This window comes from Labeo rohita, chromosome 21 (assembly GCF_022985175.1).
Source record: "Labeo rohita strain BAU-BD-2019 chromosome 21, IGBB_LRoh.1.0, whole genome shotgun sequence".
In the NCBI taxonomy this organism is placed as follows: domain Eukaryota; kingdom Metazoa; phylum Chordata; class Actinopteri; order Cypriniformes; family Cyprinidae; genus Labeo; species Labeo rohita.
Window position 1 is genome coordinate 24,629,784 of NC_066889.1, and position 24,385 is coordinate 24,654,168.

At 35.6% G+C, this 24,385-nt stretch overlaps 1 protein-coding gene across 6 annotated transcripts in view; it reads right to left on the minus strand.

The window, feature by feature from the left end:
- LOC127152235 (probable E3 ubiquitin-protein ligase HERC1) overlaps positions 1 to 24,385 on the minus strand; it is an 80,786-nt gene that overhangs the window by 50,687 nt on the left and 5,714 nt on the right. For all 6 annotated transcript variants that reach the window (XM_051092775.1, XM_051092774.1, XM_051092776.1 and 3 more), the window contains exons 2-21: positions 19,076 to 20,042; positions 17,632 to 17,727; positions 17,317 to 17,502; positions 15,635 to 15,946; positions 14,060 to 14,156; positions 13,598 to 13,741; positions 11,098 to 11,225; positions 10,860 to 11,004; positions 9,371 to 9,542; positions 8,929 to 9,063; positions 6,785 to 6,950; positions 5,417 to 5,542; positions 5,107 to 5,328; positions 4,842 to 4,994; positions 4,494 to 4,626; positions 2,617 to 2,808; positions 2,327 to 2,539; positions 2,051 to 2,224; positions 1,794 to 1,905; positions 1,292 to 1,418 (exon numbers count right to left, since the gene is read on the minus strand). In XM_051092775.1, the coding sequence (XP_050948732.1) occupies positions 1,292 to 1,418; positions 1,794 to 1,905; positions 2,051 to 2,224; positions 2,327 to 2,539; positions 2,617 to 2,808; positions 4,494 to 4,626; positions 4,842 to 4,994; positions 5,107 to 5,328; positions 5,417 to 5,542; positions 6,785 to 6,950; positions 8,929 to 9,063; positions 9,371 to 9,542; positions 10,860 to 11,004; positions 11,098 to 11,225; positions 13,598 to 13,741; positions 14,060 to 14,156; positions 15,635 to 15,946; positions 17,317 to 17,502; positions 17,632 to 17,727; positions 19,076 to 20,008 (3,966 nt within the window). In that variant the 5' untranslated portion in view covers positions 20,009 to 20,042. The remainder of the gene's footprint in view (positions 1 to 1,291; positions 1,419 to 1,793; positions 1,906 to 2,050; positions 2,225 to 2,326; positions 2,540 to 2,616; positions 2,809 to 4,493; positions 4,627 to 4,841; positions 4,995 to 5,106; positions 5,329 to 5,416; positions 5,543 to 6,784; positions 6,951 to 8,928; positions 9,064 to 9,370; positions 9,543 to 10,859; positions 11,005 to 11,097; positions 11,226 to 13,597; positions 13,742 to 14,059; positions 14,157 to 15,634; positions 15,947 to 17,316; positions 17,503 to 17,631; positions 17,728 to 19,075; positions 20,043 to 24,385) is intronic.

Genomic DNA, 24,385 nt, shown 5'->3' on the forward strand with positions numbered 1-24,385 from the left:
ATAATATAACACAGATTCATGCATTAATATGTATTATATGTAATCCTTTTTTCTATTAATCTTAAATCCACAAATTAAATTGTAGGGTTTCATCTGCATCTGTCAAAAAAAAAAATAATAATAAAATAAAAAAAACAGCAGAGATTAATTTAATTTTATATTTATTAATTATACTTTTATAATACTTTAATAATATTTATTAGTTCCAGCAAGTAAGTTTTTGCTCAAAACTAACCAAAATTAAAAATAATTTGTTTATAATTTCTGCACAACAGAGACTTATATATATATATATATATATATATATATATATATATATGTAATATATGTATATATTTTATATATAAGGAAATATATCGGCATCAGCTATTAGCCAAAATGATCTGAAAAATAATGGCATATTGAATATTGGCAAAAATCCAGAAAAAGTTCTTAATCATAGAAAAAGTTATTATATTATGCTTTATTACATTTTATTTTGTCATAACACAGTAAATAAAGTCTCTTATGCTCTCCAAAGCTACATTTTTAAAATAAAAAAAACAACAACTGTAAAAACAGTAATATTGTGAAATATTATTACCATTTATAATAACTGCTTTCTATTTTAATATATTTTAAAATGTAATTTATTCCTTTGACGACAACGCCACATTTTCAGCAGCCAGTACTCCAGCTGATGAATAAAAAATTAAAAAGAACAGTATTTATTTAAAATAGAAAATATATAAGATACAGATATACTTTTGAGTGGTAGTGTATATTGCTATAAAAGATTTCTATATAAATTAATAAATGCTGTTATTTTTTTTTAATTTATTCATCAAAGAACTATAAAAAAAAAAAAAAAAAAATGTCACAGGTTCCAAAAAATATTAAGCAGCACAACTGATTCCAGCATTTATAAATCAGCATATTAGAATGATTTTTAAAGGATCATGTGATACTGAAGACTGGAGTAATGGCTGATGAAAATTCAGCATTGCATCACAGGAATAAATCAGATTTTAAAGTATATTAAAATAGAAAACAGTTATTTTAAATAATATTAATAATTAAATATTAATAATACTTAAATAACAGATATTTTAAGTAATAATATTTCACAATATTACTGTTTTTACTGTATTTTTGATCAAATAAATACCGCCTTGGTGAGCATACGAGACTTCTTTTAAAATAAAAATAAAAAAAAAAAAAATATATATATATATATATATATATATATATATATATATATATATATATATATATATATATATATATATATATATACAAATCTGTGTTTTACCTGTTTGGTGGTAGTTGTTGTTTGGACGCTTGTTGTGTTTCCTATGCTCTCTTTATAGGACAGCAGAGTGCTGCGGATTTTATATACCACCAGATATATTTCAATCAGCACTTCGCAGGGCTCATATCTGCAGTCAAACACACATACACACATATTAATGGACAGTTTAAACTATTGGTTCCTCCTTGCTGTTGCAGAAGGTTGATCTGGATATTCATGACCATCAATTCATATTCACCAAACTCTCACTCTCACAAATGAGTCATTATGGCTGAGGAATTCATCATGTGAGATTTTTCACAGTACGGAGTGAGACAGGCACTGACACTTTTAATATTCACATATAGAGTCATTCTTTAAATAGAGCATATATTCATTAAATCTGGGTCAACTAATTAAAGAGTTCATTACACTATGGCAGAAGGGAGACGTGGGAAGACAAAGGTGTTCAAGAGATCTAGGTAAAAAGAGAGAACGAGGGCGAGGTGTGGATCTCACTCACTTATCCTGCCAGTAAGCTTCATGAAGGCCGGCATGTTTGAGCAGAGCGGCCAAACTGCAGCGACACGCCGTCTCTAACAGAGAGTCTCCCACTGATCCACTACTGTCCCAGTCTGCATATAAACACACGTCAAGGACAATATTTAGACAGGTACATGATAACAGAGCTTGTTATATCTTCATAACTTGATGTTTCTATGTTCGTGGAGTATGTCTGTCATAATCTATACACACTAACAAATGGTGCCTCTCTCTTACCCCGACTTGCTGCATACTCCTTCATCTTCCTCCAGAGGGCGCTGGCAGGTTCTCGTGGGGATCCGAGGGCGAGCTCCACTAGCGTTGTGTTTTCTTCCGACAGCCGTAGCTCGGCTAGTCTCACGTCGCCGCATCCCATGAACACGGCTTCAGTCAACCAACCCATAGCCCAGTCTATAGGACAACACAGATGAGTGTTTATTTCTCTGTATTTACGCATGTTCATACCACACAATATAAACAATAAGCTGCTGCCTCCTGGTGGCAGGTCATTACCCAGTTGTTCAAAGTCTATCTCCAGCCCGTTTCTCAGGAGCGGGTTACACAGCCAGAACTCTGCCGTCTTCTCCTGAATGGAAGGAGGCGGGCCCTGCAGCATACCTCCCAGGCATCGGCCAATGGCAAGAGCCACAGACCTCTCCAGGTCTAGCAGCCACGCCCAGTCTTCTGACTCTGGCACTGTGATTGGCTCAGATGTTTCAGATGCTTCTGCAATAGGAATTAGGAGTGTGTAACTGGCAGTACTGTGTCCATCTCAGAACTGAATGGAGAATTCTGGTACTTACCCTGTGTGGTTCCTTCCAGCTCCATGTCCTCCAGGTGCGCAGTGTTGGGTAGGTAACAGTTGAGCTCGTTGAGATGTTCAAGCAGAGTGAGTAGGTGAGGAAGGAGGGGTCTGACCACAGCCAATGGCAGCAGAAGTAGAGAGTACATCACCTGACAGAGCAGACTGCCCGCCACCGAACCAAACAGCACAGCTATAGAGAAACACAAAAAATAACTCAATAGTCAATACTGGATCTGGTTGGATCATAGAATGGCTAGCAGGGATGGAGGAATGGATAGTAAGATAAATGGATGGAGGGATGGACAAAAGGATGGATGATGAATGGACTAACGGATGGATGGACAGATTGACGGATGGACGGATGGATGGATTGATTGATTATGGATGGATGGAGGGATTGACGGATGGGACAGACAGACAGACATGCGGATGGATGGATAAATTAATAGAGGGATAGATTCATAAATGAATAGAGGGATAGATGAACAGATTGACGGATGGATGGACAGATTGACTGATTATGAATGGATGAATTGATGGATGGATGGGCGGACAGATTGATTTGGGATGGACGGATTGACAGATTAACTGATTTTGGATGGATGGATGGATGAATGGACAGACGGACGGATGAACAGATTGACTGATTTTGGATGGATGGATGGATGGATGAATGGACAGATTGACTGATTTTGGATGGATGGATGGATGGATGGATGGATGGACTGATAGATTGACAAATTTTGAACAGACGGACGAAAGGACGGACGGATAGACTGACTAATTTTGGATTTATGGATGGATGGATGAACGGACAGAAAGACTGACTGATTTTGGATGGATGGATAGATGGATTGACTGATTATGAATGGATGAACAGATGGATAGTTTGAATGATTGTGGATGGATGGATGGATGGATGAATGATAGACGGACGGACAGATTGATTTTGTAAGGACAGACAGATAGAAAGATTGATTTTGAAAGACAGATGGATGATTGACTGATTATGAATGGATGGATGGATGGATGCATGGATGGATAGACGGATAGATTGATTTTGGATGGATGAAAGGACGGAAGGACATACGGACAGATTGACTGATGATAGATGGACGGACGGACGGACGGACAGATTGACTGATTATGGATGGATGGATGGACAGATGGATGGATAGATTGACTGATTTTGGATGGATGGACGGACAGACGGATAGACTGGCTGATTTTAGATGGATGGATGGATAGACAGAGAGACGGATAGACTAATAAATGGATAGAGAGATGCATGGGAGACTGCATAAATGGATGCAGGGATTAATGAACAGAAGGATGAAAGGATGAACAAATAGCGGGACAAATGGATAACTGTGGATGGATGGATGGATGGATGACAAATAGGAGACTACACAAATGAATGGAGGGATAGTTGGACGGATTATGAATGGTTACATGGAAGGATGGATGGATGGATGGACAGATAAATAGACAGATGGGGGAAGGATGAATAATGGCTGCATAAATAGACAGGGATAGATGGAGGGATGGATGGAAGGGTACTTGGAGGGATAGGAGGACAGAAATTTGGATAGATGGATGAACAAATAGACAGACAAACAGAAAACTACATGGATGCATGGATGGGAAAATGAAAGAATGGATGGACTGATGGATTGCTAGGTATATGGATAGCTGAATTACTGAATGGACAGATGGATGGACGGATGCATAGATGGCTACATACATGGACGAGTGGGTGGAAAAATGAACAGCGACAGTAGATGGATGGGTAAATGAATGATGAGAGTGACAGAAAGTTGGATGGACACATGGATGGATAGATGGACAGATGGATGGCACAAAGTATGTTCTTACTGTGTAGTTTCTTGATGACGTGTTTGTCCAGTGTGCTCTCCTCCAGCAGAATAGTGGATCTCCTGAAGGTCTCGGCTGCGTACGGCAGCAGCAGGCACAGGTGCTTATGGAGCAGCACTACGCTACTGTCATCCTACACAACACACAAAATCTGTTCTTTAAAAACACTTTTTGTTCAGAACGCCTCCACCTGAAGGCTCTGGAACAAGAATTAAGCATCTTTGAGTAAACATGTTCACACAACAGTATTTTATCTCTTAAAACTACAATGCGTAACCACTGCAACTGGCAGCCTGCAGGAGCTATCATATGGAGTGGTTTTTAACAGAAAATGTGTCATTGTTGTACCTCAGCGCCCGTGTGGATGTAGCAGTGAGCCAGCAGGTGTCTGTGAAGGGCTGACAGCAGGTGGTGGAAGTGTGATGGAGCCTCCGTCTGTTTCTGGGACTGACTGAACCGCTGTTTATCACTGTTCTTCTCCAGTTCGCCAAACGCACGCTCCTGCATGAACAAACAGGGAACAGAGTGAACGGAAAGGAGAACATGTCATGATTTGTGTTTTGATTTTTAAGTTTCCTCAAAATATAATCAGCTGATGAACCAGTGGACTGACCGTATAGAACCCAATGCTGAGCAGCAAGGTCTTAAGGAGAACTTCAGCCAGGTGAAGTTGGTCTGGAGCTTCTGAGCCTGAGCTGACACTTCCTGTGGGGCGGTCAGGGGTGGGCGGCAGTGCCAGACCTGCACCCAACTCCCCAGGTGAGCTGTATCCCAGCAGGGACGCCACATGACTCTGTTCCTGCAGGCTGTTCAGCACCATGTCCAGCTGTAGACGCTGTAATAGTAATATCACCAAATCATTAGTGGAGCGTAATAAAACAGCAGGGGTTGTGCCAGGCTTTGATATTGTTTTGTTTGTGTACCTGTCCTTTAGAGAGGCTTTCCCAGCTCTCTGGACCCTGTGGTAACAGCGAGTGCAGCAGCTCCGTTCTCTCCCTGAGAGGAGGCAGCAACAGAGACGCTCCGATGGAAAGCGTGCTCATTACCGCCTCAACAAACAAACAAAAATTAATTACTATGGTGTAGGAATGACTCATGCACTGGCATTCTGACAGATGATTCAGTACAAACAGTTGCACTGAACTCTTGAAGGTTGTAAAAGGTTGTGTCCCCTTCAAACACCCTCAAAGAGAAAACACAGCCAACAGATTCCATCATCTTAGTTTTTAAACATGTGGGCAGAACTCCAGCAAGCTGTTTACTGTTTTGTACTGTTGCCAGAAATTATAGATTGTACAGTTGTACCTGTAATAAAATAAAATAAAATAAAATAAAATAAAAAGTCAGGGATGGGAATATTCTGTTAAAACAAAGATATTTAAAATTAAAACAAAATAAAATAAAATAAAATAAAAAGTTAGGAATGTGAATATTCTGTTAAAACAAAGATATTTAAAAATAATAATAAAATTAAATTAAATAAGTTAGGGATGTAAATGTTCTGTTAAAACAAACATACTGAAAAATAATAATAAAATTAAATAAAATAAGTTAGGGATGCAAATGTTCTGTTAAAACAAAAAACTTAATATAAAACAAAACAAAACAAAATAAAATAAAAAAGTTAGAGATGGGGATGTTCTGGTAAAACAAAGATGTTTAAGAAAAATAAAATAAAATAAAATAAATAAAAAAAAGTTAGGCATGGGGATGTTCTGTTAAAACAAATATATTAATAAAATAAATAAAATAAAATAAAATAAGTTAGGGATGTGAATGTTCTGTTAAAACAAAGACATTTAAAAGGAATAAAAAAAAATTAAAAAATTAAAAAATTAAAAAAATAAAATAAAAGTTACGAATGGTAATATTCTGTTAAAACAAAGATATTTTAAAATATAAAATAATATAATAAATAAAATAATAATATAATAAATATAATATAATAAATATAAAATATTTAAAATAATAAAATAAAATAAAGTTGGGATAGTGTCAAATTTTGACCTGTGGATGGAACTCCAGCAAGCATTCTGATTGGCTGAAGCTGTTTACTGTTTTGTACTGTTGCCAGAAAATATAGCTTGTATAACTGTCTGTTTTGAGCATTAAAAATGCTGTATGGAAACACATAAATAATATACATATAATAACACATATTACTCATAAACCAATATATTATTATATTTTTCTGAATTTTGAAAGAACAATAACTTAGTGACATTAAGTTAGCATAAAATGCAGAAAAAGCACAACCAAAACACACTGAAGCCCAGTGTTTCACAGCAGACCTGTTGTATGGAATCTGGTACATCAGAGTCAATGAGTCTGAAGAGGAGGTTCCTGAGGGGCCGACCCTGAGCGCCCAGCACTGTGGCCCCGGTTCCCCCTGCATGGGCCAGCGACAGGTGGATGGACAAGAGTTTCATACACAACAACACAAACTGGTGATGTTCCCTGGAGAACAAACAGAGAGAGTGAGAGTGAGAAGTTTAAAGATGAGATGTCTACAGTGACCTTTACCGAGTGCCAGGCCATATGCTGCTCTGACCCCATCCCTGTGGGCATGGAGACGGTTATGGGCTTGTGCCAGTTACCCCTGCGGCTGTGTGTATGTGTGTGTGACATTCCTGCTATATGAGTGTCTTTCAGCAGCTGACATTGACACAGATAAACCAGAATTCTTGCTTGCCTATATAAAACTCTCTGCCATAATGCTAGGGTGTGCTAGGTGGTTGCTAGGACATTGCTCTGCAGTTGTTTAGCTGCTATAGTGGTTGCTATTTAGTGACTTGAGAGACAAGTAAAAAGCTAAAGCAGAGACTTGGAGGCTAGAGTCAGCGGTTCATAAATATGGCAATAGTAGCAATTATCTTCACCTTTACAAGCGGCAAAAATAAAATAAAATAAAATAAAAAGGGACGGGATATTATGCTAAAACAAAGATATAACAAAATAAAATAAAATAGTTATGTTAATGGGATGTTCAGTTAAAGCAAAGATATTAAAATAAAATAAAATAGAATAAATAAAAACAAAAAATACAAATAAATACAAATAAATAAACAAAATAAAATAAAATAAAATAAAATAGGGATGGGATGGGATGGGACATTATGTTAAAATAGAGATATTTAAAAAAAATCCAAAAATTTAAATAAAATAATAAAATAAAATAAAATAAAATAAAATAAAATAAAATAAAATAAAATAAAATAAAATAAAATAAAGTTAGTTGTGTTAATGGGATGTTCTATTAAAACAAAGATAATAAAATTAAATTAAATTAAATTAAATTAAATAAAAGTTAGTTCTATGGAATGTTGTTTAAACAAAGATATAAATAAAATAAAATAAAATAATAAAATAAAATAAAAAAGGGATGTTAAGTTAAAACAAAGATATAAAAAAAACAAAAATAAAATATAAAAATAAATAAAAAATAAAACAAAAAAAAGACAACAAAGTTAAGGATGGGATGTTATGTTAAAATAAAGATATAAAAAATTAAATTAAATTAAATTAAAAAGTGATGATAAGTTAAAACAAAGATATAAAAAAATAAAATAAAATAAAACATAAAAATAAATAAAAAAAAAAAAACAAAAAATAAAACAAAACAAAACAAAAGACAAAACAAAGTTCTGGGATGGGATGTTAAAATAAAATAAAATAAAATAAAATAAAATAAAATAAAATAAAATAAAATAAAATAAAATAAAATAAAAGATAGTTCTGTTAATGGGATGTTTTGTTAAAGCAAAGATATAAAACAATTCCAAAATAAAATAAAGTCAGGGATGGGGATGTTATGTTATAATAAACATATTTAAAAAAATATATATATATAAATTAATATATTCTGGAAACCCACATAATGGGAACAAAACATTTGACGCACTGTCTCTCTTTCTTTGGAGATACTGGCACCAAATTAAATGTTTGACCTTAAGGTCAACATGCATCACTTACCATCTTGAGGCCTCAGCAGGAAAATATCTGTGATATTATATAATCTGTATGACAGCTCTTATGTAATCTTAAAGCTTGGAATCGACAGATGTAAACTACCGACATCTGACACTGCAAATGTCTATGTATCAGATGGCATGTTTCAGACATGCATCCATCTATCCATAGCATGAAATCATTTTCCCCATTTATTAAGTATAACAAACACTTTTAATATTTGAAATTAATCAAAAATAAAAATATTAAAAATCTAAATATGAAAAAAATAAAATAAGCACATAAAAAATGTCAAAATATATATTAAAATAAAAATAGACTTATATTCAATTAATAAGAATGAATAAATATATTCAAATACAACACAATAATTTCTCACCCTGCATCTATCCACATCAAAAAACAAGATTTGTTGCAAGATTTACATCTAAAACTGCAGTATCTGCCATTTTTGAGTAGTTTTTACCTCTTAGAGGGGAAAGGTGGAGGTGGTGTGTCCCCACTGATACTATCGCAGTAACGCTCCAGGAAACTGCGCAGGTATGTAAACGTACTCTCCTCGAGATCCACACAAAATGGCCTGTGCCAAGCCACCAGCTGCCTGCCAAGCACGCAAACACATTGATATTTCACACTCAGTCCTGTCAGGAAAACAATGCATTTGAACAGCTGTGAATAATGGAAAATGTAAATGCGATTGTATTAATTAACACATGAGTGGCGGAACTCATGCCAGACTGAGCAATATGGGGTTTGATCTGCATAACGAATATGCGAAAGGTGCCGTTTCCTGTAGACTCAAACTTGTTTAAGGACAAATTGTTTTTGGTTTTGGTTTAGATCAGGAAGAGAGGGCTTTTTATTCCATTTGCATTATCCATAAGCAATCTCTTTCTCCTTCTCCTCACCTGTCAGTAGGTACCGCTGTCCAGGCCAGGCTGTGGGAGGTGCCTGCAGTAATCTGCTGTATTGACACCCCTTCTAAACCAATCACTTTCTTGGGTTTGGTGACTGGCGTTGAGGTATGGCCCTGCCCACACTGCCCCATGGCATTGTTGCCCCAAGCAAACACCTCGTTTTCTGCAAGAACAACCCAATGAAATTACTCAAGCATTTTATAAGAGAAAACTTAAATTGCAATCTCTTTCAAAGGTATCAGATGGCTTTAGAAATCTCGGAATATAGACCGTAAGTTGTATAGACTACTTTAATGATGTGTCTTTTGACACTTAAAAGCATTAGTTGCCGTTTGTTGTATCATCAAAACTCGTTTAGGTTTGGAATTACATGAGGGTGAGAAATAATATAAAACAAATACATTTTTTTGGTAAATATTTATTTATTCCTCAATGTTGTTATGGTTAACTAAATCTAAAACTATTTTAAAAAATGTTTTCTGTAATTGAAAATTAAACTAAAACTACATAAAACTATTTTTTACAATCTAATAAAAAAAAATTACAAAAGCACAACAAATTACTACAACTTAAACATTCAAATAAAAACTGAAAATACAAAAATCAAAGCTAATTTAGAGTATGAATAAATACTATGATAATATAATTAAACTATAATATCAAATAAGAATAAAATAAGATAAAATAAAAATAATATCAATAAAGAATGAAATAGCACTGATCAACAAATAAAATAAAATAAAATAAAATAAAATAAAATAAAATATGGGCATGTTCTATTATAACAAAATAAAATAAAATAAAATAAGGACATGTTTTTTTATAACAAAAATAAAATAAAATAAAATAAAATAAAATGAGCTCAAATAAACTAAAAGAAACTAAAAGAAACTAAACTAAACTAAAATAAAGTAAAATAAAAAGTTAGGCATGTGGATGAAAAAGAAAAAGAAAAGAGAAAGAAAAAGAAAGAAAGAAAGAAAGAAAGAAAGAAAGAAAGAAAGAAAGAAAGAAAGAAAGAAAGAAATTTTAAAAAAATTAAAAAAAAAGTCAGAGATGAGCATGCTTGGTTATAACAAAAATATTAAACAAAATAAATTAATTATTTAAAATATAAAAAGTTAGGGATGGGGATGTTCTGTTAAAACAAAATATTAAAATAAAATAAAATAAAATAAAATAAAATAAAATAAAATAAAATAAAATAAAACAAAACTAAATTTGATGAACAAGATATTTGATGCACTCTCTCTCAACAATTAAATTTTATTGCAATTTAATGCATTGTATTTTTTATGTAAACTAATTTAAATCAAAAATACAAATGTAAAACACATCAAACTCTGTAGAATTACTTTAGGGGAAAATCCTTTGCAGACAGCAAAAGTTGCAGTAATGATATACTTCAGCTTCTTTTCAAATCTTATTTAACACAATTTTCTCATCACCTTTCCCATTTCTGTTACTCCATCTCTCTTACCATGAGACAGAGCGAGACAGTGGCTGTCTCCACAGGAAATGTCAATGATTTTAGTGATGCTGAGCTCCTCTATCAATCGAGGTCTGAGTGAGGTGGTCTCAGACGAGCCGCAGCCGAGACACGAGCCGCAGCCCCACGCAAACACCTGCATCACACACAAGAACACAGAGACACCGGAATTTATATGGGTGTATAACAGTAAATATTTACTCAGCAATATACGTGAGGTTGTGTATACCTGGCCAGCAGATGTCAAAGCCAGTGATGACTGGCTCCCAGCACACACTTTTCTAATAATGAAGCCATGCAGGGCTTCTATCACTTTAGGCCTGTACACACGGTTTGTGTCCCCATGTCCCAGTTTACCTGTAACACAAACACAGTTTACACGTACTGAACTGCCTCCGACATGGACAATAGTAATTTGAGGTGCGTCAAAGTCCATGTCTGCACTTGTTTCACAACTGGCTTTATATTTTGTCTTATAAAAACAAGCGGGTTTGAGCTTGTCAGCAGATGTTATGTCTGATAGTGCTACAATACAGAAGAGAGCACTCTGAAGGGTACACAGCTTTACTGTCCATATATACACACTGATTTTGATCCAGAAAGTTACCAGGACAAGCTGCAAAACTCATGTGTATAGCTGTTAAAATTGGCCGCTAATTCTTTTTGGTGACCAATGCAAAATATCATGTTAGACAGAGTTTTTAAACCCTACAACTGATTAAATAGAGAATATCTGGAAACTTGAAACTTGATATTTGTGTGAATATCGGTAAAAATAAATAAATAATTTTTTTAAACCATACAATTAGGTATAGAATATCAAAATGAACACTGGTAATAAATTATTAAATTAATAAATTAATAAATTAATGCTAAATTTAGAGAAGCAGAGAAGTAGAGAATATCAATGTGAATATCGCTAAAAATAAATAAATGCATACAATTTTTTTTAAAACCCTACAACAAATTAAGAAGAAAATATCAGAGTGAATATCGTACAACCGATTATGTAGAGAAGATCAGTGTGAATATCGCTAAAAATAAATAAATGCATAAAATATTAAAAACCCTACAACCAAGTAGAAAACAGAGTGATTATCTGTAAAAAGAAAAAAAAAAAAATTTAAAATTCACAAAAGTACAGAATATCAGTGTGAATATCGATAAAAATAAAATAAATAAATGCATAAAAATGTTTCAAACCCCTAGAACCGATTAAGTAGAAAATATAAGAGTGAATAGCTGTAAAAAAAAAAATAAAATAAATGCATAAAAACGTTTAAAGCCCCTACAACCGATTAAGCAGAAAATATCAGAGTGAATATTGGTAATAAATAAATAAATAAAATAAATAAATAAATACATACAAGCAAAAATTAAAAAAGCCTACCACCAGTTAAGTAGAGAATATCAGTGTGAATATCAGTAAAAATAGATAACTAAATAAATAAATAACTACATTTTTTTAAAAGCCCAAACCCAGTAAAAATAGATAACTAAATAAATAAATAACTACATTTTTTTAAAAGCCCAAACCCAGTAAAAATAAATAAGTAAATAAATAAGTAAATAAATAAATACAAAAAAAAAAGTAAAACACAAAAAAAATGTAAAAAGCCTACAACCGATAAAGTACAGAAAATATAAGAGTGAATAGCTGTAAAAAAAAAAATAATAATAAAAATAAATAAATAAATAAATAAATAAATAAATGCATAAAAATGTTTAAAACCCCTATAACTGATTAAGTAGAAAATATCAGAGTAAATATCTGTAAAAATAAATAAATAAATGCATAAAAATGAGTGAATATTGGTAATAAATAAATAAATACATACATACATACAAGCAAAAATTAAAAAAGCCTACAACCAGTTAAGTAGAGAATATCAGTGTGAATATCAGTAAAAATAGATAACTAAATAAATAACTAACTACATCATTTTTTTAAAAGCCTAAAACCGATTAAGCAGAAAATATCAAAGTGAATACTGGTAAAAATAAATAAATCAATAAATACAAGCAAAAATTTTAAAAGCCTACAACCGATGACGTAGAGAAATACCAGTGTGAATATCGGTAAAAATAAATAAATAAATAAATAAATAAATGACTACATACATTTTTTAAAAGCCTACAACTGATTAAGTAGAAAATATCAGAGTGAAGACTGGAAAAAATAAGTAAAATAAGTAAAATAAGTAAATAAGTAAATAAGTAAATAAATAAACAAATAAATACATACATCACACAAAAAATGTAAAAAGCCTACAACCGATGAAGTAGAGAATATCAGTGTGAATATCGGTTAAAAATAAATAAATAAATAAATAAGCAAAAAAGCATACAACCGATAAAAGTAGACCGTTTGAGTGTGAATATCGGTAAAAATAAATAAACACAAAAATATTTTAAAAAGCCTACACCGATTAAGTAGAAAATACAACAGAGAATATCAGTAAAAATAAATACATCAAGAAATTAAAAAGCCTACAGCCGATTAAGTAGAAAATATTAGTGTGAATATCGGTAAAAAAACTAAACAAAAAAACATTGTAGAAATTGAGCATTTACTTCCTCAGAGTGACTACTGACTTTTAATGTTACTAGCAGCCTTAAAAAGAGGCTGGAGTGATTTGTTTATTTTAACATTACTCTAAGTACACTTCATGTGTGAGGATGATGAAAACGGTCACCATGTTGTGACTTTATATGAAACATCCCCATACCATTGTCTCCTCCTCCAAAGGACCAAACAATCCGTCCATCTTGAGCCACAGCGATGGTGTGTGAGCTGCCACAGGCCACTTGCCCGACCCCACTGATGTCCTTCACCAGAGTGGGCACATTGCGACTGTGACTGTCGCTGTGACCTACATCACAGGCAGACAGAGTAAAACAAGACAGACAGACAAGCAGAACTTCTGACACAACAGTCTGACTCAGTCTGAGGGATCAGGCGTCCCGTTGCCTGTCTGACAAATTATTTCTCAGTGGATTAAAAAGAGTAAAGCCTGTGCAATGCGTACTGTGCACAGGAGTCATTCAAACCATAAAAACAACCTCACAGAAATCAATACCGAATTGTATTTCACTGACAACACTACTGCTGAGAATAGATCCTAAGGCCTCAGGTCTGTGTGTGTGTGTGTGTGCGTTTAGTAAGAGTCTGTAAGAGGAGAGTGATGTACCGAGTCGTCCGAAGTCGCCTTCCCCCCAGGTGTACAGCTCTCCGTCATTAGTCACCGCAGCGCTGTGTCTGTATCCAGCAGACACACATACCACCACCTGCAAATAAACCCACAAAACACACACTTTGACAAATGCAATAAGTTTGTTACATTTTCTGAAGAAATATTACTGATTGTTACAGTGCTTGTGGTTACTAGGCCATTGCTATGTGGTTGTTAGGGTGATTTAATATATTTTTAGCATGCTATATTTTTGCTAGAGCATTCAGGGGTTGCTAAGACATTGCTATGTGGTTACTAGGTTGTTTTGGTCGAATTTAGAATGTTGCTATGCAGTTGTTAGGGTGTTCTGCAGTTGTTAGGGCATTGCTATGTGGTCGCTAAGGTGATCTGATTAATTTTCAGCATGTTTTGTTGTTGCTAGGTAATTCGGGGTTGCTAGGGCAATGCTATGTGGTTGCTAGCTTGTTTTGTCTGATTTTAGACTGTTGCTATGCAGCTGTTAGGGTGTTCTGTTGTTGCTAAGGCATCGCTATGTGGTATCTATGGTGATCTGACTGATTTTCAGTATGTTTTGTTGTTTTTAGGGCATTCAGGGGTTACTAGGGCGTTGCTATGTGGTTACTAGGGTGTTTTGGTTGATTTTGGAATATTGCTATGCAGTTGCTAGGGCATTGCTATGTGGTTACTAGGGTGATTTGATTGATTTTCAGCATGTTATGTTGTTGCTAGGGCATTCTGTTGTTGCTAAGGCATCGCTATGTGGTATCTATGGTGATCTGACTGATTTTCAGTATGTTTTGTTGTTGTTAGGGCATTCAGGGGTTACTAGGGCATTGCTATGTGGTTACTAGGGTGTTTTGGTAGATTTTGGAATGTTGCTATGCAGTTCCTAGGGCATTCGGGGGTTGCTAGGGCATTGCTATGTGGTTACTAGGGTGATTTGATTGATTTTCAGCATGTTATGTTGTTGCTATGGAATTCTGGGGTTGCTAGGGCATTGCTATGTGGAAAGGAGGGTGTTCTGCTGATTTTAGAATGTGTCTGTTCAGTTATTACAGTGTTCTCTGGTTACAAGGGTGATCTGATTGATTTTCAGATGTTTTGTTGTTAGGACATTCAAGGGTTGCTAGGGCATTGCTATGTGGTCACAAGAGTGTTTTGGTTGATTTTAGAATGTTGCCATGCAGTTGTTAGGATGTTGTGTGGTTGCTAAGACATTGGTATGTGGTTGTTAGGGTGATTTAACTGATTTTTAGCACGTTTTGTTGTTGCCAGGGAATTCAGTGGTTGCTAAGGCATTGCTATGTGGTCACTAGGGTGACCTGATTGATCTGACTGATTTTCAGTATGTTTTGTTGTTAGGGCATTCAGGGGTTGATACGGCAATGCTATGTAGTTACTAAGGTGTTCTATTGTTCTATGGTATTCTAAGGTTGCTAGGATGTTGTTATGGTGTTGCTAAGTGGGTGTTCTGGAATGTTGTCTACTGGTCTGAAATGCCCTCAATTAGACATTCACAACCAAACATACAAATAATTCAAATTTCTACACATAGAAAAGACATTTTCTCACCTTTCCTAGCAGAGGGCCTTGTATAATTTTGGGGTATTTCTGTGTGGCACTGTTCCCGTGGCCCAGTTTGCCATAATCTCCATCTCCCCAGCTGAACACCTCTCCTTCCGCCGTGACGGCCAGGGTGTGCCCGTCCGATCCCTTGGAAGACGACACCTTCCTCATGGTGCGAGGCGGTTCCAGAACCAGCTTCTTGGGCATGGACTGGTTATTAGAGTCTCCCAGTCCCAGCCGTCCATAACTACCCTTCCCACAAGCCTTCACTGCACCGTCTGCAGATACAGAGAACGTGCAGTACTGGCCTGCCTCAATCTGCAGGTGGAAAGAGAAGAGCACCATTTAGAGCAAAGTCAATTGAATCAACCGTGATAGAGATTGTCTAAACTGTATTAGTGAAAAGGCACAGTTTATTAAGATGTGGCTGCTGTTTTCCTAATTGCATTTGGAAAATAATAATGAAAAGACATGTCTGTATTAAAAAAAAACTTCAGAGTAGGTAACAAGTCTTTGCACAACACATACTTTGCTAGATAGAGAGGAAACAAAGAAGTTAAGTTCAATAAGATGGTCTACTATTATTTATAATGCAGTCAGTAACCAATATGAAACTGACTGCATTCTAAACGATACGCTGTTTAAATAACTAAAATTATTGTGACCTCTTAAAGATGCATATATAAAAAGTAAAAAAAATAAAACTATGCCCTTTAAAAAAGGGACATTTGCCCTTATATTTCCAGATTTCAATATGCATATTTAATTGTTATTTTACAAAAAAAATTACTAATCAAATAAATAAATAAATAAATTTACATATACCACCCTTTTCTCTTCCCTTTCATTTTGTCACATGTAATAAAAAAAATAACAAATAAATAACAAATAAATCAATAAATAAAAGCACAATTTTATTTTCAATAAAATAAAGATACAAATAAAAAAGAAATCAAATATAAAATAAAACACAAAATTGAATAAACATGAAAAATATGACATTTATATTACCAGATTTTTACCTGAAAAAAAGAAATAATGGCACAAAAATCTGCAATAAAATAAATAAATGAACAATTGTTTGAGAAGCAATTACAAATTACCAGAATTTAATATGTAAAAAAAAAGGTACAAAAATCTGCAATTAAATAAATAAATATATTAAAAAAATGTTTTGTGTAAAAAAAATAAAATAAATAAATAAATAAATAAATAAAATTGGTCAAATATAAAATAAAACCAAAATGTAAAAAAACAAACAAAAAAAAAAGCAAATATGAAAAAAAATGCCATTTATATTACCAGATTTAATTAAATTATTTTACAAAAAAAAAAAAAAAAAACCCTATATGGTACATCACTTGTCATGCATCTAACAATTTAATTTACTTATCTTAGTTTTTTTTCTGTCATACAGTACATTGGAACCAAAGTCCTCCTAAACTACACAACTGTTTTCCAGTTTTATCTAATATGAATGAGCTTAGAGACTACACAGAAAAATGGGATCTTTTAATTAAAATCTCTTTTGTAAAACAGTCAAACTGAGCGTTGCAATCTGTCTCATTAAATTTTTCTTAGAGTGGTCTCCTTCTCATGCTGTCTCTATTGGAACTAATGTTAGCTTCATGACGGCTTCCAGTTATTTGGATTTTCAATACACTTGAGTAATATAAACCCACACAAACCATTTGTGCGTCGCTGAAGCCCTGAGCCAGTTTGGGCTGTAAAATCTTCTCCAGCGTTCCCTCAGCGAGCTGATGGCTGCTGTTGCTGCCCCACACGTACACCATGACAGCATCGTTCTCCGAGCCGGAGGAAGAGGAAGAGCCCGCACTGCACGAGCACAGGCAGTTAGAGGCCAGGGTGCAGATCTACAACACACACACGCAGATTAAAGATTTGCATATCAAAATAAGAGTCATAGAGGACAGAATCTCTTATACTCTTATACGTTACACTACAGTCTGAGAACGTGTGTAGGTGTATTCACACAAACAAACCTCTTCAAAGAGGCAAAGAGCAACATGCGAGAGGCTACAGAGTCCGTCTGCATCCTTCTTCAGCACCTGAGTATTGACGGATTCACCACGAACAGCCTGGAACAAACAAATAAATTAAAACACAACATCTAAATCACTATTTGACTACTGGATAATGCTAACCAGTGGCCCAGGCAACCTAAGTGATGTTAGCATGAAAGCAAATTCATTATGTTTTGAGTGTTGTCAAACGATTAATCGCGATTAATCGCGATTAATCGCATCCAAAATAAAAAATTATGTTTGCATAATATATGTGTGTTGCGCTGTGTATATTAAGTCTATATATAAATACACACACAAATGAATATATTTAAGAAAAATATGTTACGTTTATACATTAAACTAGAGCCGTCAAACAATTAATCGTGATTAATCACATCCAAAATAAAAGTTTTTGTTTACATACTATGTGTGTGTACTGTGTATACTTATTATATAAATATAAATACACACACATACATGTATATCCTAAGAAAAATGTTAGATTTACATGTAAAATATTTATATTTATATATAACCTAAATTATATACAAGTATAAATACATATACATATAATTTCTCAAATATATACATGTATGTGTGTGTGTTTATATATACATTTTATACACAGTACACACACATAAGGTATATAAACAAACATTTATTTTGGATGCGATTAATCGCAATTAATCATTTGACAGACTTAGAAAATACATCTAAATATTTTCACATATATACTGTATGTGTGTGTATTTACATATACAGAATAAATATACACAGTACACACATATTACGTAAACAAAAGCTTTATTTTGGATGTGATTAATCGCGATTAATCATTTGACAGCACTAGTTTTGACGGAAGTACTTAACCAGCTAGCGTTTCAGAAAATGAATTAACCTGGTACTCAAGACGATCTTTAAACAAACAGTTCCTTTGGTAGAAGGAACAAGTTCTGCTGAACTTCAAGCACTAAAGCCATGAAGTAGACATATTTCTCATTGATTAAGACATGAATAAATTAGAGCATGGCACATGGCAGGTCTGGTGTGGCTCAGGCGGCTTTCAGAGCTGGGAAGCCGGCCAAGAGCTCCCGGTCAAATGAAAGCCACAATCTTATTTAGAGCAAAGAGAAATGTTCAAGCCATTCTATGAGAGGAATACAGAATAATGGTAAACTACTGTATGGCGCTAATGTATTCAGCCGTAACAATTAGCAACAACGATTTCCTTTAAGTGGCGAGGGAGGGATGAACAAATGGAGGAAAGTGTTAGCCTAGCCTCAACGCCGTAACTCTATACTCTCTCTGCGTTTGAAAGAGGCACAGCTTTCTATATTAGAGCCTATTAGTATCACTGTATATTACTTCACTCATGCTATTAGCATGACCGCGAGATCAACCACATGGCGTAGAAACACACCGTGTGCTGGCGCATCTGTTGTAAGGTTTGATGGATCAGCTCGTAGCCCACTCCAACGGTCTCAGACGTGGTGGAAGAAGCGGAGGCGGCCAGCGCCACCTCCACCCACTCCAGAAGGAAGCGCAAGGATCCTCTTTGTAAGGCTAACGAGAGGAGGAGCTCTAGGGATAGCCTGCGACCCGCCCGATCCGCACCGGATCCACTGACCGCCGTCTTTTTTAGGAAGTCTCCAACTTGCGTAAGACAATCGAGCCCCACTGTTGGGATTTTGTTCTCGTTGGCCAAGGATAGCGGAGGAAGGGCGGCCAGGACTGAAGACGCGGTTGCCAGTACCTCATTGCACAGAGCGACATCCGGTGGGTTCTCAAGACGCCCTCGCTGCCAACTCTGCCTCAATAGGGCGAAGAGAAGACTCAACCCAGTCCGGACTCCCATTTCGATTAGAACATCTGTGCCTGATTTTGAACGGGAACTGCCTGTTGGCCAAGGCTCAGACACTGATTCTAGAGCACTCCCTTCTGCATTGGAGGATGAGGGTTGGGGAGGCAGCGGCGCTCTGAATCGGTCGTGATACTTGCTATGGAGGGCGTAGAACACCCTTTGGAGGATTACCAGCCTGTGGTGCAGGGATAGGGCGTAGGGTGTCCTCGCCAGCATGCGGTGGGCTAGGCATCGCTGACTGTGAAGCAGCGCGAATAGGTATTCCTCCTTCTCTTCCTCAGCGCTCGATTCGTACTGGAAGTCAGGCAAGCGTGGACCCATTAGGTCCTGCACTGGCTGGGCTAAGCCCACAACCTCCTTGTTGTAGACCAGTTTTGCATAGAGAGCTGCCGCTCCGTGCCGTGTGGCGGTCTGAACGCTGTCCTCCGCCGCCCAGGAGCTGTTCAGGTGCTCCTGCCACTTGAGCATCACGTGGGTCTGAGAAGGCACCATCACTGTACATTATTCACAGGCAAGAGGCACATAGCTGGAAGAGAGAAAAAGAAAAAGGAAATCAAAAATACTGTGAGACTTAGCAAAGACTTTCAAAGCGAGTCCCCAAGCAAGAAACTTTAAGGAGTAGTTTAACTAAAACAAACATTCTGTCATTATTTACTTATCCTTATGTTGTTCCAAGACCTTCGCTCATCATCAGAACGCAAATTTTGGCCTTTTTCATGCTTTTTAACAGACAGGACAGTAGAGATTAACAGGAAAGCATGGGGTGGAGAGTTGGGAGCAGGATTGGCGAAGGACCACGAGTCGGTACTCGAACTCGGGTCGCCAGAGGTGCTGTTGCACTAGATGTCAGTGTGCCAACTGCTAGGCTATCAGCACCGACATCAGATCGCAAATTAAGTAATTTTTGAAATCCAAAAGCTTTCTGAACCTGCATAGACAGCAACGCAGCTGACACGTTCCAGGTCCAGAAAGGTAGTAAGGACATTGATAAAATAGTCCATGTGACATCAAAAATAATGACTTTATTCAACAATTTCTTCTCTTCCGTGTCAGTCTTCGATGTTTGTTCACCAGAGTACCAAAATACACCATAAAGACGTTATTTTGGTTTTCTTTGTGCAAAAAAAGTATTCTCATAGCTTCATAAAATTAAGGTTGAACCACTGATGTTACATGGACTATTTTATTGATGTCCTTACTACATTTCTGGACCTTGAACATGGTAGTTACATTGTGCTCTAGGCAGAAAGCTTTTGGATTTCATCAAAAATATCTTAATTTATGTTCTGAAGATGATCGCAGGTCTTACAGGTTTGGAAAGACCTGAGGATGAGTACTTAATGACTGAATTTTCATTTTTGCGTGAACTATCCTTGTTAGGTGTGGTCACATTTACCATTGCTCTGTCAAATGTCATGGGAAAATTCCTGTCAAGTCAATATGAATCTGTTTGATTGGGAGTTTTGGGTGGGGGTAAGTAAGAAAGGTTTTGCTTGTGTTCAAGTGACTCACCTGGATTCATCATGTTGACCAACAGAAAGATACTGTGTTTAAAAGCGACTTATGAGTGAGAGGTGCTTCATGCATCACTATGCTATTGACAATGGACTTTGTCTATGAAATGAACATCTTTTCACACATTGCTACAGGGGGAAATCACATATTCTAAGTTCATGATGCTCTAAGCCAAAAGACTGTAAAAGTTGTTGAATTAATGTTATCGTTCACCCAAAAATTAAAATTCTGTCATTAATTACTCACCCTCCTGTCGTTCCAAACCTGTAAGACCTTCATACATCATCGAAACACAAATTAAGATATTTTTTATGAAATCTAAGAGCTTTCTGACCCTGCATAGACAGCAAAGCAACTTCAAAGGCCCAGAAAGGACATCGTTAAAATAGCCCATGTGACATCAGTGGTTCAACCTTAATTTTATGAAGCTATGAGGATATTTTTGTGAAAAGAAAACAAAAATAACGTCTTTATTCAACAATTTCTTCTCTTCCGTGGCCATCTTTGACACATGCTCAGTTCCAAAACTGACCTCTAAGATGCCTAATTGTTATTAAACAATAAGGAAGCATTACATTTATCCAGTCAAGTTTCTATGCAGCTCAACAGATTTTGGAACAGTTCTTGTGTCTGGCATCTTCACATTTTTGTTTGTTATGGTGCATCTTGCATTTCCATTCATAATGGAAACCATGGGTGTGTCACCCATAATATTCAAATCATTTGAAGACCAATATGTCCATTAAAATGTTTCATTCTTAAATTAATATATTTGGTCCCCCTCAATGCAGAATATGCGGTTACATCCTTGTCAGAAAGAGACTACAATCTGTTCTCCTCCTAAAACAAGACAAACATGTCTCTCCTCCAGGGCCTTTCTAAAGGAAATTTCTTGACAGACTGCACTTGTTTTCCCCAGTCAGCATGCAAGAAATGCACCAGAGAACATATGTAGAAGTGAATCAAGGTCATTTTCCTGAGGCATGGTTTGATTAAACATGAGGAACACATTGACTTATGCACAGCTTACTTACGCTGATGACAACAATAATCATGCATTACAGATAAACAGCGAATCACTGGGCCTCACATCTTTGTGATTCATTAATCAGAAGGTTTAGACTTCACCCTAATCTAGTTACTATGTGTAAAACTGATTACAGACTCCAGCAGCTATAACTAGCTTACAAATAACCAAATGAGAGATGATGTGAAGATGAAAACAGCCTGGCAACACCCAGGGTCCACCTCTCTGGGTCTCTTTCTAGTCTCAGAGACAGTTAGCTTTTATCTGAGGATGCAACAATGAATATCTCTAGTTTTGAGAGCTTTGACATTTCAAAAAACCTTGAGTTGAGTATGTGATGTATTAGTTCAAACTGTAACCTGTAAGCTCCAAAGAAGATGGAGACACTTTATTGTTTCAGGATTCACTTTTCATGGCTATCTCCTTAAATTTACATGTCATGAACACACACGGTACTAATAATGCAAGTTTAGTAATTAGGGGTTCAAGCTCGTAGTACTGAAACCCTGTTGTAGTTGTTAGAATGACCAAGGATCAGCAATCTCCACGTAAAAATAATAGTGCAGACCAAACCGTAAGTCGTAGAGATTTGAAAATTGGAGGGATGGTAGTACTCACACCGGCGACAACCACACCAAGGCTCACCCCAATCGACCTAACGGGGGCGCTACAGTGATCAAAAGTACGAAATCACTCATAACTCCTAAACCGTCAGTCGCAGACTCAAGTGTCTTATGTTGGAATCCTTGGCTCACACCGGACAAAACGCACACCTCAGATTCGATCGTGATCATGGCGAAAAAAAAAAAAAAAACTTTTGTGAACTAGTCCTAGGTTTTTCACCCGATCGGAACCAAACAAGTGCAGGGAGATCTCTGGAGAGTGAATATCAATAATTATTAAAAAAGTTGAACTTTCGACTCTGGCAAAGGGATGCCAAAACATTTGAAAGGGGTGGGGCCACTTTTAGTGAAATGCCTATAACTCCTGAACGGAATGAAGTATGTAAGAGCTCAATCTGAGGTCACATGACAAAAATCACAGAGCTTGGCCACTTGGTGGCACTATAAGAGGGTAAAACCATAAAAATGGGTACACCTATGCAATTATTTGTCCTATCAACATGAAAATCGCTGTACACAGTCTTGGTCCAAAGTGCCACAAGTGTCTATGAGGACATTTGCGTATCTCAAAAAAAACATGGGCGCCTCTGGCTGATAAAGTTTGAGTACCCATTAGACAAGGTTAACAGAGGCTGATTTGAGCGAAACTTGGTGGGTCTGTTTGACTCATGGCCCCAAAGGTCTGTGAGAAGTTTGAAAGAAATATAATTTTTCAAGGGCATAAACAATTGTACATTTCGCACATACACTAAATATTCATATGATAGAACTCCTCATTCTGGACAACTTTGCCTCTAGAACCACTGCTGTCAAATTAAAATTGTTTGTTAAACGATTGCGAAGATGTAAAAAAATCTAAGTCCTAGGTTTTCCACTATTTTAAAAAACACTGCAGTACAATTCTCTGGACTCTCTAGGTCAATAATTATCAATACATTTTTTTAATTTACCCTTTGGGAAGCTTAAACAGGGGTCAAATTTACCCAAAATCCTACAAAGCCTAAAGGAAAACTTTGCCAAAATGCTTTTTAAATCATTTATTTAGGTGGTTACAGGCTTGATAAATAATGTCTTTTTTCACATGAGCTTAAATGCCTTAAAGCGCTTAAACTACAAAAATCGCTGCTTGCAGCTATATTTTATATTATTACTGTGCTCTCTGGAATACTTGATTCTGATTGGTCTATCAGACAATCACAGATTTGTTTACATAGCTGCCTATTTCTAGTTACATAACCAACACTGAGGACTGGAGTAATGGCTGTTGAAAATTCAGCTTTGTCATCACAAGAATAAATACACTTTAAAACATTAAAATACAAAAGTTATTTTAAATCGTAATAATATTCCACAATATTACTGATTTTACTGTATTTTTGACCAGATCTCATCTTGGTGAGCATTTCAAAAACTTACTCAAACTTTTAAACTTTACAGGGGTTATTTCCATTTTTTGAGTAAAAAAAAAAGGAAATGAGAAAGCTCTGATGGTTAGTATGAGAGACGCACTCATGATATTTTATTTTAGTCTCGGAAAGCATACATGAATATGAAACCTTCCTTGATTATATTTGGAAATCAGTAGCCATTCAATCAGTACTGACATGATGAATCCAATACTTGCACAGCAGTATGATCTAAAATGGAAATCCAGGTCTAAAACCTTGAATAAACCAGACACCGTCACCCTGGGAATTGAGCAAC